At 41.8% G+C, this 13,876-nt stretch overlaps 1 protein-coding gene across 1 annotated transcript in view; it reads left to right on the top strand.

Moving 5' to 3' along the window:
• Positions 1–13,876, top strand: part of LARGE1 (LARGE xylosyl- and glucuronyltransferase 1) — a 395,274-nt gene that overhangs the window by 326,139 nt on the left and 55,259 nt on the right. The window contains exon 10 of the mRNA XM_054989142.1: positions 12,490–12,645. Coding sequence (XP_054845117.1) covers positions 12,490–12,645 — 156 coding nt within the window. The remainder of the gene's footprint in view (positions 1–12,489; positions 12,646–13,876) is intronic.

The following is a 13,876-nucleotide window of genomic DNA, read 5'->3' as shown; positions in this document are numbered from 1 at the left end:
AAAATGCTCTGTTTAAACAGAGTTTTGTTGAATGTGGGAAGCATTTATTAGATTACAGCTAGCAGAGGGAAAAGTACAACTGCTCATTTTCAGTGATCAACCACCCAAGTAAAGCTAGTGGAATTAAAATACTTCTTCTCCTTAAAAAAATGTATCTGAAGATTTACATAGAATTTTCCCATACTTTAGAAATGACCTGTATGTTACAGCCCAGACAGGGCCAGCGTGCCCATTGAGGCCAGGTAGGCGGTGGCCTCAGGGCGTGAGGGCACCGGAGGGGGTGTCGGGGGTGGAGGCGCTCTCCGCGGAGCTGGCATGGCTGGGCTGCAGTCAGCCAGCCCCATGCCGCCGCCGCACACCCCCAGCCGGGCGCAGCAGCCACGAGCCGCTGCCGAGGCGGCGTGCGGAGCGCAGAGCACCCTCCACCCACCATCCCAGCCATCCGCCGGCCAATGCCCCGGTCTTGCGCTGTGTGATGACATCATCGTGTGATGACGTCATCACGCAGTCCATGGCGCGCGCATCATAGGGTCGCCGCAGGCACCAGAAACCCTGGCGCCGGCAGTGATCCCAGAATTCAAAGATAACTGAGGGATTCATATGTTGCCCTGATCCTGCTCATAGTGTTCTTCAGAGGAGCAGCAGCCAGGGCTTAGTGTCAGCAGCAGAAGGGTGCATTTGCACTCCTTTGCCTTGCCCATCACTCTTGGGGTTGCTCTAAATGTTACTTTCTTACGAGTTTGCCATGGAGCCAGCCTGGGCTCTGCTCAGACACACAGTTACTCGGAGGAATGGCTTGTATTTTTAAAAATGGAGAACCCAAATAGGCGCAGAAAGCTGCTGCCAGGGGAGGGAGAATTCTTGCTTTTCTCCCAAGCTTTTTTCCCCTGTGCAAAAACAGTACCAGCAGGGGCAGAATTTTCCCATTTCTGCTGCCTTACATGCACACAATACCTGCACATGCAGCAGCATAGATTCAGAGGAGTTGCCCATGTTAGACTGTAGTAGCAAAATAGTAAAGAGTCCAGTAGCACCTTTAAGACTAACCAACTTTATTGTAGCATAAGCTTTCGAGAGCCACAGCTGTATGGTTGTTGTGGGTTTTCCAGGCTGTATAGCCGTGGTCTTGGCATTGTAGTTCCTGATGTTTAGCCAGAAGCTGTGGCTGGCATCTTCAGAGGTGTAGCACCAAAGATGCATCTGACAAAGAGAGCTGTGGCTCTCAAAAGCTTATGCTACAATAAAGTTGGTTAGTCTTAAAGGTGCTACTGGACTCTTTACTATCATGCAGCAGCAGAAACTCTTCCCCCCCACACACTGGTTTTGCAGTTCCCCAGAGCTGCTACGTGTCCGTGTGGAGCCTGGGTTGGCTCTGTGGTGAACTCGTGAAGGAAGTAACGTTCAGAGTGACCCTTGGGCAAGCAGATTTTCTCATCCTTCTGCTACTGCTCACTCACTGTTCACACTCACTGTTCACAGCCCCCATTCCTTTGGCATTTGTTGCACTTTGAACAAACATATGAGCTCTTTCCCGACCTCACTAGCTTGTTACAGTGGACTTACAGATTTCATTCAATATGACAGTACCAGCAAAAATGGCCCTGTATCAAATTACCGTCTGATAATGTTTAGGCATATGATATCACATCTTGAATTTTCCCATCCTCTCTACACAGCATTGAGTGGCAGAGACCAGAAAACACACGATGTGATGATGTCATAATATAGCGTGCACTTTAGGTTGAATTCAGTGCAAACTTCCCACTTGCACTAAAGTTCTTGTGCAAGCAGAAAAGCGGGGGAAAGACTGCAGTAGCCTCTTCCACTGTATCCCCACTTGCGTTTCCATACTTACACAAGACTTTGTTCAATCATTTTCTTGGCACTATACTATATAGGAGGGAAAGCACTAAGTGCTGCACAAGATCTGTGCTAAGTCAGTTGCTGTTTCTGCTTGCCTACTGCTGGATCCACCGCTACAGTACCTTTTTCAAAGGCCGTAAGGTAAACCAAAATCCTGTACAAGTTGACACGTGAAGTTTGCAGCAATGAATTGTGACATCACTGAATTAGTCAATCACGAGAATTCGCTGGCTGTCAACATAAATATTCAGAATGGCCAAAATCATGAGAGAAGACTGTTTTTTAATAAAGAAAATTCCTTTAAATATTATTTTTGTTTGTTTTTGAATACAGAAATTGCCCCTGAAATATGCTTAAGTTTTTGTGATCACTTTGGACATAATCTCTGTCGATCTAACAGATGGTTGGATGGTGATCCTAATAAAATCTCTCCTTATGAAAAATGCACTAGTTGGATGTAAGTCACCCTATCTTTCCCAGATGTTTTTTTTTCCCAAACTGGAACAGCCTTGTGAAACTTGTCTGCTAATATTTGCATTATTTCAAAGCCTTAACCCGAAACAGTCATTTCTAATCCACCTCAGACATTTTTAACTGGTTCACCTCTTTCTATTTCGGTTGATACTCACAGTTGAGCTGACTTCCCTCTTTGGTGTCCTGGAAACTTTGCAGCATAATAAAAGAAAACGCCACTGAAAAAGTAATGCATCACTGTCTGTGCTCAAAGGCCTTAGTTTTATGGCCATGGGTCCCGGCTGCAACCCCTCTCACACATGTCCTAAAATTTCTCTTCTGGTTGTTTTCTCTTAAGCAAACTTAGTATAGATCAGTGCCTGTTGTATTCATGCTGGACAAGTTTCATTTTATTTGTTTACATTATTTATACCTCACATTTCTCACAAACGGGGATTCAAACTGGCTTAAACCATTCTCCTCTCCATTTTATCCTCACAACAAACCTGTGAAGTAAATTAGGCTGAGACTGGGTCACTGGTACAAGATTACTCAGCAAGCTTCTGTGGCAGAATGGGGTTTCATACCCAGGTCTCCCAGATCCCAGTTTGACATTCTGACATTCTGGCTGTCAAGTTGCTGGTATTTGGTGTAAACCTAAAATTGCCAGGTGCCCAGTAAGGGTCATGGAAGCAGGAGGAAAATGGGGAAATAAATAATGCCACTGATATTTTGACATCACTTTCAGTTGAAGAGCTGAAAGTGATGTTACCCTTTGTTTATGATATTTGCCATAGAGTTATGGGGATTTCTAGAGCAGCATCACAGGGGAGAGGGAGAGTGACTTCAATTCCAGTTGTCTAGGAAATGGTGATCCAACCCTGTAGGCTGAACCCACCCTCCCCTCAAAGTGTTGCTGTCTGAGAGCCACACCCTGAGGCCAGCCTACTGCTCCACCAAATACTCAAGTATGTCATGCGTGGAGTTCCAGCAAGGGGTAACATCAGAAATCAGGCAATGCTCTGGTACGCCTGGCCTGGCCTGGCCTGCTTCTGGCACAGTTAATGAGTTGCTTTCTCGCTGCGTGAGAAGTGACTTATGAGTTGCCAGCATTTCTGGAGACAACACTGGAACTCATGAGTTGCAGGGTCCTCTGCAGGTTCCTCAGAGGAACCCAGACCAAGTGCATCCTTTGCTGGGAGGTGAAGTTTGTGGGCTACACAGTAAATGTGATTGAGGCCCACTCGTGCCACCGCTGCCTTCATCACCATCCCAGTCCATTAATTCCCTTGCAGTGGTGACAGCAATGTTCTGCACCATGTGCCCCTCGTTGAGAGCTTTGGCATGGAGCAAAGCCTTGCAGTAGTCAGACTGGCAGTCTCCCATCTGGCACTGCCTGACGCTGATCATCCCACCCCCATCCTGAAGGTGATTGGGTTGCCACCAGTGCACAGTAAGCAAGAGGTACACATGCTGCAACTGAGAGCAGGTCAAGATGTCTGGCATGAAGTGCACAGTTCTCCTGGTGGTGCGAGACTACTGTGCCTTCACATGCTCCTTGGCAGCCCTGTAAAGGGAGGGCATTATGGTCCTGCTCAGCATGGTGCAAGCAGAGGGCATGTATCAAGGACAGACTACTTGGAGCAGCCCACGAAAGCCCAAGTCCTCTACTGTGGAAAAAGGCTGCCTGTCTACAGTGATCATCTCCACGTTCTTCCAAGTGATGAGCCTAGATGCCTTCTGGATTGCTCCTGTTGGCACACTTATGCCACACAAACACCAGGACAACCTCCTCCTCCGAAAGACAGAAAAAACCCACTGTGTCTACAACTCTCAAATGAGACAGCAGCAGAAGTCCTCCAGGTGCAGCCTCAGAAGATCTCAACAGGCAGCAGGATCCAATCCACTCCAAAGCACAACAGAGAGAGCCAACTGCAAGCAGTAGGCAGGCAGTGTCTCAGTCTCCAGGCAGCCAGACCACACACCACATAAAATGTAGGCTGTTCTCAGGCAAGCCTGTCTATTTAACTCCTGTAGGGCAGTTTTAAAAGGGCACTCTTCTTTTATAGAATCCCATTGACTAGACAAGGAGAGCTTCTACAAGGATTGGCCACTAACTCCCCTCTCTCTTCCTCATTTTCCCTCCCTTCTGCCTCTCCTTCACTCCCCCTCCCTTCTCCGTTGTTCCTTAGCAAAAGAACATCAAAGCTGCGGTTACCGAAGTTTACCGAATTAAACCGAATTAATTCAGTAAATTTACATTTGGAAATACGGAATTTGATTCAGTATTTTGGTATTTTTAGTTCGGTAGTACTGAATTTCACCAAATCAGATGGAATTCAGTATTTTTAAGGGATTAACGAACCCGAATTGCATATCCCTAATAATAATAAGGACCTTGTTCACTACTCTGAGTGGGATACTAATCTGTTTAAAAGAGCAGTATATTAGCACTATTATTATTGTTGTTGCTAGATTATTTTGATATGACCCTCTCTTTTTTGATGGCATACCTGGCAAAAAAAACTATACTTGTATTTGAGTAAATACTGTAGTTGTGTGTTATTTTACAAAGTATTCAGAGCTCTTCATATACACTGTCTCAGTAGTCATGTAATTAGTGCTCTGAGGTGCACAATTTACTATTATCCTCCTTTTAGTGATGGCAGGTTGAGACTGAGAGTGCCATTCCCAAACTCTGTGTAGGAATGCACTGCAAGAGAATGACCTGCCTGAGGCCACTTAAGTGAGTTCATGGCAACAGAAACATCTGAGTTCAATCTCTTAACTGCTAAACTATGCTGGTCTCATAGTTTCTCATTCCTACAAGATTACTGAGTTGATAAGGATTGGGAAGTTTGGAGACAATGGATGCTGAATGTTTGGTGTGGAATTCACTGTACACAAGCTCAAAGAATAATTCCAAAGAAAACAGGGAAAATATAAGAGGAACAGTGTGCTCCTAGAGAGGGTGAATCTGCTTCATCAGCTTTCAAGTAAGCTGGTTGAAGTTAATGAAGATTACCTTAGATATTAGTCATTGCGACAAGCAGACTAGGCATCCTTTAGAATGGAAGCAATGTGTATGAACTTTGTTCACTATGCATGAATCAATGCTTGCACTTTTGACACTGTCCTTTTCCCACTCAGTTAATGAATAACATCATCTCCTGCTTTACAACTGTACTTGCCAAATGTCCCTTATGGAGCTCCTAGCTTCATAGGAAACCATTGGCGTCCTTAGCTTCAAAATATCTCCATTCCATAGCTCAAGGATATCTCTATTCTGTGCTCAAGGATATAATTCTGAAGTTCCATAATGTTCCTTCTTTTTGAAACATTGATCCACAACCTTGCTTGTAATTCTAATTTGGCTTCTGCTTCGTAGTCTGTCATAAATACAAATTATTAGCACAGTGCATTCTGCTCCACGATGAGAACATGCAATTGTATTTTAATTCTTCCCAAAAATGCTGAATCTCTTCTGTGAATAGTAATGACTACCGAAGAACTAGAATAGCATCCTCTTCTGTTTTGAAAGCCTCAGGTTGTTCATTGGTGGGTGTCCATGTGTTTTAGTATATATGAAACTTCATATGTTTCAAATACCTAAATTAATTTTTAAAATATATTTTTCTAGTTCTGTGGAGCCTGTCAAGATGGATTGAGTTGGTCCCAATCCACTAGAAAAGGAAATGTCATTCTGATTATAGCAGTATTTGGAGCCATAAGTTTTGAAAACAATTGCTTACTGATTACCCTTAAACAGGTTCCAGTTCCAGAAGGCAATGGGGAGTCCAATGTGGTAGCACCAGTCACTGCATCTACCTGTCCCCAGTTACAATTTCCATTGACTGCCGTATATATGTGAACATTAATGTGAACATATGTGAACATTAATGTTGTTATCCGCCCTGAGCCTGCTTGCGGGGAGGGCAGAATATAAATACGATAAAATAAATAGAAGTAAATAAATAATGGAATTTCATGGCAGGACCAATTACATAGTTTTTTCTGAACGGTTGTTATTCTCCGTCTAAGTTGGGTGGCAGTCAAGTGGGAATATTTTGTAAGGTTGGACACACCTATCCACATAGTAATGTGGTATTTATGCATATATTCCAACTAGGATATTGTGCCACAGATAAGTGACCTGCAGGCTGTAGCAGGTGTTAGCCGGACAGTCTTCATGTACCTGCCAATTTCCCCCTTTCAACACATCCAAGGGACCCTTAACACTAGCAAAAGTGTGAGAGCTGCTTCCTTTTTTGCAGTACCCCACCGCTCTGGAAAAATATGCATCAAAACCCACCCATGTGGTTTCTTAAATATATTTTTTTCCTAGAAGACTAAGGGATAGTAAGATGGGGAGACTACTTCTATGTGTCTTAAGACTCATAACACATAAATAGGAGATCAGGAATGTATAAAAATTTATTGGCTGATGTTTTTCCTCTTGTTACTCTCAAAGTGGCTATTTTTATCTTTTTAGCTATAAAAATATTAGTATCTGTTAATTCTGTAAGAATTTTAGCTAACTTGTAATTCCATGTCATTTCATGGTTTTTGTGTTTCTCTCTTTTACCATCTTAGTTTTAAACTTTTAATTTTTATTCTCTTATGTAAATATGTTTTAACTTTTTGTCATGGTACACTATTTTATGTTGCTGCACATGTGGGGATGTTATGGCCTATGGCTACAACAATAAACCTATTAACCTGTTACCTTAACCACAGAAATAGGCCCTGAAAGACACAAGGCCTCTGCTCTTTCTGCTGATGTACAAAAGTCTCCATTTTTGGCCCTTTGTCTCTTAGCCCATGACTTACTGACAGTACCTGTCAATGAACCAGCAACTGATTTCAACCCACTCGAGCCATGTTAATTGTTTTTTGTTTGTTTGTTTATGTTTGGTTTGTCTATATTGTATTTGTATGTGGCTATTGTAAGCTGCTTTGGTCCACTTGGGGGGGAAAGCAGAATATAAATGCTTACATAAATAAATTTGGATGGTACTATTTACAGAATGAGGCTTGCATGCAAAAGAATGCCCTCTACATAGAAACTGGTGTTGGGTAAGAAAAAAGTAGTACACTTATCTCAGACATCTTATTTTGTGTACAGGGATTTTTGGGGGAGGGGAGGGGTACAGAGGAACATTCAATTAAATTTTTTTTAGCTATGACATGAACACATAGCTTCAGTCTGAAGTCAAAACTACACAACTTCCGATTGGTCACCTGAGAGGGGACTAGGCCTTAGTTGCTATAGCAACTCTATCAAATTCATAACCCAAGTTAAGCCAAAGTTATTGCATTTTTTGCTATTTCATAAGAAATGAAGGTGATGGATGTAAGAGGTATGCTGCCTATTAGCTACCACTGACAACTGCAAGATAAGGCTGGAACAAAATTTAACTTGCAAATAGATCACAATATTCAACCTGCAAGATACAAACTCATAGAATGTGGGAATAATACAGATGTATAACCTTTTACCAATGGAAAGATGTACTGAATTTCTAAAACGTTGTAAGGTTAATGGATATTTTATGCCCACTCACACTTGTCTTTTTAAAGGGGAAGCAGACAAACCAAAACAGTGTTTATTAGATAAAATGTAAGTAAAAAAACTTGAGAGGACTCTAGAAGGCCATCGTTCTCTAATTAAGCAGTATTGACCTTTAAGTAGTAACTGGTCTTTAAAGTGATTAACATGAAAAATACAAATACCAAATTAGCCATGCGTTTGGCCTTTTTACAAAACAAGGCTAGTTTTTAGAAAGTGAAAGAATTGGTGCACTTTCATTGCAGCTTTGGTCGAGCAAACAGGGAATAGGAGGAATGGTTCTTGCACTTTAGAATAATGCTACATGGCAGCTCAGAGCTGTGCAAAAGACTGTCAGTGTTTGAAAGAAATATATACTCCAAAAGTCCAAATCTTTATTTGTCTATTTGTATAATAAAGAGATTATGAGTTTCTGGGCTCTGTCTAGGAAGTCTGAATTGAAATTCTGTCACTCGTATTGAGCATCCCGAAACAGAAGCATGTGGGTGGTAATATTGACTTCCATGGAATTAAGATTCAGTTAAGTATATTGGTTTCCAATAAGCTGCAGTCTTGTAGCACATTCATTTGTAAATAAACACATTTGAGTTTTTACATTTGCCATGCCCAGCTCTAAGAAATTGGATTCAGTTCAAGATTTTGTGTAGTGGGGCACTTTGGAATTTGTGGAAGAATACCATCTTTTCTTCTGACAGATCAAGGAATACACAAGAATATAAACTAGGATCTAAAGAATGACACAATCAGTCCTCTGTGCCAAAGGAGGTTTGGAACTTGTGTTTCTCATATAGTTTCCCTGTTGCATGCCAAACCACCTTTAAAGCTAATGAGAATCGCCCGTATTTTGTAACATACCTTTAGACCTATTATTGCTTCTTATGTCCCAAATTTTTCCATAGTATATCCTATAATTTTACTTTTAGAGAGGAAGCACCTTGTATTTTGTGAAACCCACTGTCCATTGTATATATTTTGACTTACCACCTTGCTTGTTTTATAATAAAAATACCATCAGTCTTAGCACTATTGAGCATTTGTAAGAGACATGGATAGGATTGCACCCCCACCCCTATTCTGTTCTCCCTCCTGTTGACATTTTTCTATCTTTAGAGAATTATCAAAGGGGAGAGGGGCACCGTGTAGTGAACGTAGCCATGCGAGAAATGAACCTACAATGGTAAGATCTAAAAGATCTAACAAAGTGCACTGTACAGCAAAATAATTGACAACTTAATACACTCCTGTGTATCTATCAAAAATACTCTATTGATATAAAGTGCTGGGTGCTCGAGAATTCACAATCAGAAAGCACAATTCCAACAGTGTATGGTAACCATTAACTTTTCCACAGCCACATGTTTGCTGTGGAGAAGTTAATGGTTACCATCCACTGGTGGAATTGTAAGTATTCAATTTATTTAAGCAATTGTCCATACACTGTTGGAATTTAATACTGTTGCTGTCTTTAAATGCTCTTGAGAAAGCTCCCCCGAAACAGGAGTTCAGCTAGTGCCCTGTTGAGCATTTCTGGGTTACTGAGGAGTCTCCCTGGTCTCCGAAGTGGATTCTCCCGCCAGGAGCTGGCCTCTTCGCCGATTTCTGCTGCTGGAGTTCCCGTTGAGTATAAAGAAGAGAGACTGTTCTCCAGTTGCAAATGCTTTAGATAAGACTGTTTTGGAGCCTTGGGACCTGCAGGCGGTCTGTTAGCTCAATTATCCTGTATATGATTGTTATGTAAATTACGCCTTCATTTCCTTTGTAAAGGTGTACTTTCTGATTGTGACTTCTCCAGCACCCAGGACTTTATATCAATAGAGTATTTTTGATAGGTGCACAGGAGTGTGTTGTCAATTATTTTGCTGTGCGGTGCACTTTAAGATTGTTAGGTCTTTTAGACCTTACCGTTGTAGGTTCATCTTTCTATTTTTGACAGAAAAAAAAGTTCTAGACATTAATCATTTTCATTTAGTTCACTCCAAGAGCCCTTGATGTCAGTTTACTTACAGATTCCTGGCACATGCTTTCCACTCTGATCAAATCATGACCATCAAATCCTCCATAGCCACTACCTTTTGAACATGTAATAACTTTTTAACTTGAGTATACCGTTGTGTAGATCAGCATGCCTACAAATCTGAATGGTCAAATCCTTTCCTTTCTGTACTTAACTCGAACACAGTTTAGGTTGGAAGCTGAGAGACCTGTCCTGTGATGCTTGTTTAAGAATATCCACACTTGTATATTTAAAATAAGGAGGCTCCAAAGCAGTCTTTCCCCTTTTCTGGCAGCTTCTTGCGAATGCAGGTAAAAGAGCCCTTGACCTGCACTGTAGTTACAAGGATGGATATAGGATGAACAGAGTTAACTGTGGCATCATGCGAAACATTCATTTAGACAACTTCATTCTCCAGCCCTAAGGCAACTAATTCTAGCTGGTTTTCATGCACAGTTTGACAAAGCAAGACCTAGCACGTCTGAAGTCCCCAACTGTTAGGCTGCCTGCATTCCTTTTGCAGGATTGGATCCTAGTGCACACAAGACCAGGGAATTGCTTTGGGGTGTGTGTGTGTGTGTGTGTTAAGATTGGTTAAGACAGGCTAGTAATAGCAAATGGTATAATACAAAATTCTAGTTTGGTAATCAGCTAGGATATATTTAAGACATTTCAACAGAAAATGATACTCCAGTTTGAATGTCTATAACCTGAAATGATAGCAATTTTCTCATTTTTCCCATCTCTCTCAGAAAAAGTCTGATTTTTTTTAAAAAAAAACTGATCAATAATCCCCATGCTGAGCCATTTAGGCAAAATCATTTCCTTATGTCCTTCCAAAGCTGTTTAGAAGCAGCTTAAGTGTTCTTTGCTTTATGGCTTGCATTAACTTATTTTTCTGCTTCCAAATGCAGCTTCATTTAGCAGTGCTTTAGCATGCTCTGCTCTTTAAGGTTTTATGCAGTGAACAAAAAAAAAGGTGAGACTATTTCTCCAGGGGTGAATCTCATTGAAGGATATGAATGTAGTTCAGATTGGCAACAAGCACTTTCCATGTTCTTTTATTACATGAACATCTCCTTGCACAAAACACAGGCCTGGTATTTCAGAGTCTTCACTTTTACAGCAAAATGCCGCAACCAGCATCGGCTTTAACTGGTGTCTTTGTTCTAAGAGCAATCTGACATGAACACAGCCTAAGGTCTCTTCAGCTTTTTTAGAATTCAGCTAATTTTAAAGTATTCCTCTTCTTTACAAAGCTCAATTTCTTACTCTGTGAGTTGGGCTTGTCCTGAATTGTACTCAGTACCCTGAAACTCCAAACGGGTTTGCCATCCTTGCCTAAGAGAAGAGAAGAGACATTTTTATAAGTATTGAGAAGTGCCAGGAGGAAATTGCTAAGGTATGATACAGCACTATAGCCTTTGCTTGCTCAGCACTTAGCAATTGATGGGAGAGAAATTATTTGCTACTCCGAGCGCTACCACCCCTATGTGCAATTTCTTTAATGGATGTACAAAGCTTCCAGAAGTCCCAGTTTGGAAGCGTTCCCAGCAGAATTCTTTCTTCTCTTTCCACATTATGCACACAACCAGACCTCTTTTGAATTCATAGAAGTTAATTCTTGAAACAAAGAACCCCTTTTTAATGCCTAAAACGTCATTTCCATTACATGAATGTGTTCCGATCTGTCACTTTTCAATCTTCATTTCAGTCTTCCTCAGGGCCTTTAATTCTCATCCTGTTATCACCCCTGTTTACATTTCTGAAGAGTGCGTTGACTTGGATCTAGGGGGGGAAACTGATCATACAACAGCTTTATAAATGGACTAGACTCTTAAAAAGAAAAAGAATGCAAGCTATTGAAGCTGACAAGACACACACAATTTAGTGCAAATCTTTTCCGCTGCACCAAAAGGTTGGACCAGAACCCATGGGTTGAAATTAAAAAAGAGCTTTCGGCTAAACACTAGGAAGAACTTTCTGACCGTTAGAGTGGTCCCTCAGTGGAACAAACTTCCTTAGGAGGTGGTGGGCTCTCCTTCTTCGGAGGTTTTTAAGCAGAGGCTAGATGGCCATCTGACCGCAGTGCTGATTCTGTGAACTTGGGCAGATCGTGAGGGAGAAAGCAGAATGGGTTACATCAGTGCTTAATTCTCGTGGCCCCTTCTTACATGCCCAGGGTAATGCTGATCCCACCTTGGGTTCAGGTAGCAGTTTTCCCAGACCAGTTTGGCTAGGAATCTTGATGGTGTTTTGCCATCTTCTGGGCATGGAGTCAGGGTCGCTGGGTGTGTGCGTGCAGAGCAGGGGAGATATTTGTGAATTTCCTGCATTGTGCAGGGGGTTGGATTAGCTACAAAGCAAGAAGATGGGACAGAGACTGTCATGCATAACTGTCTGAGCTGGCTCTAATCACTTTTCTCTAGCACATCTTAAGAAAATACAGCAATTAAAGAAGGGTCCCTAAATGGTTCCTTCCCTATTAAATCCTCCTTAGCATTCCAGTACAAAGAAAAGAGGAAGAGAAAACATTCAAAGAGTAAGTAAAGATAGTAGCACATGACTGGATGTTGGTGACTGGATATGTTTCCTTTATTTTCTGTGCTAGGTGATCCATTGGAACTCACCAAAAAAGCTGCGAGTCAAGAACAAGCACGTTGAGTTTTTCCGCAACCTCTATCTGACATTCCTAGAGTATGACGGGAACTTGTTGAGGCGTGAACTCTTCGGCTGTCCCAGTGAGGCTGATGTCAACAGTGAAAATGTAAGTTTGGAAGAGCATGGCTTAAAGCTGAGCATTTGTTTTGGCACAGCCCTACACAACTTCTGTCCCTGATAAAAGATTGCAGGTTTATCAAATACCTTCCTCTGCCTGGAAGTTTTCAGAAGATGCCTTTTCCAACCATTAGCAAGGAGATTAGGATTGTCCTGTGTGAAGAAGTGATCCCCGTGCCTTTTAACAGGTACATGAAACCACAAGGAGAGTTCCTCCAGGGTTCTGGAATCAGGTGCCACAAATATGCAGATGATACCTGGGTTTATTTCTCAGGTGGGTCTGTGGAAGTCCGGAACAAATGTATAGATACAATAATCAGGTAAAAGAGACCCACAAACTGAAGCTCCCTCCAGAAAAGACTTAACATTTCTGTTGATCAGTGACAAAATCCCTTAAGGGTAGAGGAGTCAACCAGTCCTGGAGGGCACTGCAGTCTGTCTAAATAAACAGGTCTGTAGTTTGGGATGGTGCAGGATTCTGGCTTATAGTTGAAGGTTTCTTGCATAGCATGTACCACTTTTTTCAGCTGTGATTATTTCTTGAAAACTCTGATCTTGCCCCAGGGATCCATGTTCTGTTCAGATCCAGGTTATATTACTACAATACACTTTTAAGTGGGGCTGTCTTTGAAAGCTGCTTGGAAACATCAGCAGGTCCAAAATGTAGCTGGATACAGGGATCCTATGATAAAAGAGCAGCATGGGCTGCTCATTTGTTTCAAAGGACAATTTAGAGTGCTGAATCTTAAAACCCTAGTCAGTTTGAGGCCACTGTACTTGAAGGACCATCTCATCTCATATTGTCCAGTCCACCAGTTAAAATTCTCTTCCCATTCCCAAGCTCTGCTTTCTGTTCCCCTGTCTTCAGAGTTCAGGCAGATGGTGATCAGAAAGGGCTTTTTCAGAGGTGGCACCTCATCTTTTCACTGCCTCCTCCCCCCTCCCCAACAACGGATGCCTACTTTACTGCCCTTGAAGCACCAGGCTAAAACATTTCTTTTTATCTACGCTTTTAGTTGAAGTGTTCCATCTTTTTAAGGTGTTTCAGTGGTACAAGTATAGCAGGAGATTGGTTTTATAAATATCATTTAAAGCTGCTTCATGTTGTTTTTCATTGTCTTAATCTTAGTACTTTTATAGTTGTTTTTTATTATTAGATTGTACTTGTCTTTACTTTGTGAGCTGCCGTGAGCAGGTCTCTGGCTAGGCAATACACACAT

Source organism: Eublepharis macularius, chromosome 9 (genome assembly GCF_028583425.1).
Source record: "Eublepharis macularius isolate TG4126 chromosome 9, MPM_Emac_v1.0, whole genome shotgun sequence".
In the NCBI taxonomy this organism is placed as follows: domain Eukaryota; kingdom Metazoa; phylum Chordata; class Lepidosauria; order Squamata; family Eublepharidae; genus Eublepharis; species Eublepharis macularius.
This window is presented reverse-complemented; position numbering and strand designations above follow the sequence as displayed.